The sequence below is a fragment of the Lissotriton vulgaris genome, unplaced genomic scaffold (assembly GCF_964263255.1).
Source record: "Lissotriton vulgaris unplaced genomic scaffold, aLisVul1.2 SCAFFOLD_2588, whole genome shotgun sequence".
Taxonomy (NCBI): Eukaryota; Metazoa; Chordata; class Amphibia; order Caudata; family Salamandridae; genus Lissotriton; species Lissotriton vulgaris.
Window position 1 is genome coordinate 121,194 of NW_028245439.1, and position 3,727 is coordinate 124,920.

Below are 3,727 nucleotides of genomic sequence, written 5' to 3' on the forward strand. Positions count from 1 at the left end.
GCATAGAGGAAACCATCAGGGCAAACCTGATACTCACAAAAAGAATGGAAGGACATAAGCAAGTAGAGACCCTAGTCGCTACTGGCATCCCCATCACCTCTGCAAAAAGTAATACCGCACAAATTCATGCAGTTGCCCCAAAAACATCCAAAACATTACTCATATCAAACCCCCTAATGGCCCAGAGTTCTGCCATTAGAGAAGGGTCGACTAAAGAACCCCCGCCGATAGAGGGGATGTCTTACAACTATGGCAACATACAAAGAAAGGTTAAACATATAGATCTACCGCCGGAGGCGGCTCCTTTTGTGTGCATCCTCTCAGGCGTGCCTGAACTCACTAACAGCAAAATTGAAAGACCAGCGGATCTGGCAAATAAGGTATCTTTTTGGCTGACCAAAAATAGACCCCTTCCACCCAACATAAATGGAACGATTTCAAATGTCAGAAGGGTAGGGTGGTTAGGATCCATCCCCAAGGACATACCGGGAGACCTGGTTTTGGTCAACTTTAGGGACACCCGAGTTATCAAATATTTACGAAGTTGGCAGCCACAAATGGGCGATGGCCCAATTGGAACTTGGGAACTGTGTGACTTTTACCCTAGAACCACATACCTGCCCCCTGTAAGATCATATGTATAAAACAACTACCGCATGGGTAGCGGGGGCCCTGGATCTAGTAGGCACATAATACCCGCCCATAATCGATTTGCTTTATTCTCTGGTATAGATCTGGTGCACTGACTTGTTAATCCTATTTCCGAACGGTTTTGCTACTAATTGAAAATGATAACGACTCACACCAAGTCCGGGGATGGTCTTTACTAAAGTAATCATTTATGCACTTTGCTCTTTTGTACTTTTGAAGTTTATCTGTTTTATTTTAAAATGTGTCATCATAAATTGCTTAAGTCAAACAACACTATTTTTTAAAACTGCTAATTTAATTGAATTGATATGACCACGCCTTGTACCATAGCTGCTGGGGCTTGTTTATTATGAATCGTAAAAACGATTTTATTAGTATAATGAATTCTTTTTAACCTTTGTACAAATAGTGACCACGTTATGAACACAATCACTGTTTGTTTTTAATGTGTTTTTATCTTGTATGCTTTTATGAATTTTTTATTGAATTCGAATAAAGCTTGTTGACTTGATAACTGACTAAAGCACTCTGCACATTCACTGCACTTGAATGGTGTTTCCCCTGTGTGTATTCGCTGATGTGTTTGGAGGTTTGATAAGTGACTAAAGCACTTTGCACATTCACTGGACTGAGGTACTGGGTTTTTCAGAACCGGTACCGAACCGGTAACCCAGCGGTGTCAGGGTGCACACCCAAAGACCTCGAGTACTTTCCTGATTTAGACCACAGAAACTCAAAGTCTTCTAGGTGAAGTCAAAGATCGAATTTATTGGCTGCAACAAAGTAACAGGTGTCCTAGAGTACAACAACACGGTGTGTATATTCTCAGGAGACTGCTCAATCTTACAAAGCCAGCCTTCTCCTTTTATACAAAATATTGTGCTTGAGGCAAGCATTCCTAATTTTACAGCTTGACTATTCACATATTTTCATTACAAAGAAAAAGCGGAGTCATGATGAAAACTCACATTTCAGTTTGTCCAGCCTATAATTAATTTCCCGGCAAGGCCCAGTATTTCCATCAGATATCGACGGACCCCTAATAAAAATGGGCACCTCCTCCTCGCAAAGCAAGTCATAAAGAAGGAAACAGGGACAGGTGTGTGTAAGATTAGGCATGGTTTGTGTGCGATGAAAGGTTTATGACATGTTGCGCCTTGATACTAATCTCACTCGGCCACTGGGAAAGGAACTGGCCAAGCATGTTTGGCTTCAGGCAGTGGAGTCAGCTTGCCCAGGTCATAGAGGGGTTAGCAAAGGTGTATGTGTCCTTTAGACTCGTTTTTGGCCTCAGTCACTTGCCTATGTGAGGGCAATCACAAGATGGCTGCCGATCACAAAATGGAACCCGAGGGTTTAAGACGGAAACTCTGATTTAATGGTGATCCTATCACTCGAACGCAGCGAAAATGCGCGTACATAGTATACTCGCCATTTCCAGTCTGCCGATACCAAAATCGTCATGATAAGACGATGTTTATTGCACGGGTCCAGAATTTTCAGAACCACAAACCCTCCTTTTGCCCTTACATAGGCAATTTTAACCTAATCTCATGCTAATCTGAGTCCAGGTCTATATTCCTAAAGTCATTAAGATGCTGCTGTAACATCATCCTAGTACTTAGCTCGTCTCTTGATACAGGTTTCCTTACACATGATGTAGCACAGAGGCCACATATTGCAGGAACACACTGCATGCACAGACAGAACAGGAAAAGAATGGCTAAAACCATCCCAATGACCATCAGAATTTTCCATCCCCAGCCGGATATCAGTTCCCAGAACCATCCCATCAAAGACCAATCTCCTTTATCCACATGAATAGATTCGGAAATCTTATGTAGTTTGGAGATGGCCTGGTACACTGTTGGAGCGTTATCTGAAATGAAAACACAGCAACTTGATTGGATCAATTTACATACCCCACCTCGGTCTGCAAGTATGACGTCTAATGCGACCCTGTTCTGAAGAGTCATAAGGCGGTCCGACTGGAGCTCAGCAGTCAAGTTACTAAGGGCACCAGCAGTTTCAACTATGGTGGATTCAACCACTCTTGTCAATTGGCGAATGTTTCTGCTGTTCACCACAGGCCCCCAAAATGGCAGAAAACCTTTTACGAAGTCTCCAAATTCTTGTCCTGCAGTGTCGTCTTTACTCATGACACCTTTAACTATCCTTGTCTTATGGTAATCTGCCATGGCTGTGTAGGTGGGAGGCAACAGGAACAAAATGAAACATGTGCCCGCGAAGTCAGGGGGCAACCATGTATAGGCTCTATCATGGCAGATGAAATAGGTACCCTTAGCTGCTAAAAACGCAGGGGAAGTCTGAGACCCAAAAACATATGTTTTCGTACAGATATTCTTCCCTAGCTGAGCTCTGGGATTCTTGCTGTTACCTTGCAGACAAAGGTGACCCTGATGGGGTATAATCCAAATCGGGGAAGATCTCTTAGCTTGCTGCTTCACACTCAGAGTAGTTCCATATCCGGTAACGTTCCGTCCTATATATGCAAGTGTCTCATCTTCCGGGGTAGTTTCATAAGAAATCTCTTCCTTAATCATGTCGACTATACCCTTAACCAGAGCACTATTCTTAGGATTGTCTTTTACAGAACGTAGGGGGTGGACTTCACGAGCATAGATGAACATCGTTCTGTATGCCCACACAGAACCATTAGGGCTGAAAGGCAGGACCAGATAAGGGATACCTTTATCCGTGGTGTGAGGCATAAGACCACACACCCATGAGTTAGTCGTGTTTATTACAAGTTGGTGTTGGTGCAAGAGCTGAACAAATTAATTATTGACAAATTCCAATCTTCTAGCAGACTCGTGTTCAGGCAGAGGGTGAAAAGAATGAGAGGAACCAGTAGGAGGAGGTATGGGCGATGTAGTGGGTGCAAATGTTACTCGGAAAGAGAATAAAAACATATCCTACTAAGAACATCATAACACTAAGTAACATGAAAATACACAATATCAAAAATCGTCTCTTCGTCATCATAGTACACATTCTAGCTTTAAAGTTCACAGTTTTGGCAGGTCTCTCCATCTCAAGAAACTCCATCCTCTCT

At 42.9% G+C, this 3,727-nt stretch overlaps 1 protein-coding gene across 1 annotated transcript; it reads right to left on the bottom strand.

Annotated features, from left to right (window-relative positions):
• Nucleotides 1-2,207: 2,207 nt before the first annotated feature.
• Nucleotides 2,208-3,215, bottom strand: LOC147666421 (syncytin-B-like). Its single transcript, XM_086949072.1, has one exon. The coding sequence runs from the start codon at nucleotides 3,213-3,215 to the stop codon at nucleotides 2,208-2,210; it is 1,008 nt and encodes a 335-aa protein (XP_086805198.1).
• Between the last annotated feature and the right edge of the window lie 512 nt (nucleotides 3,216-3,727).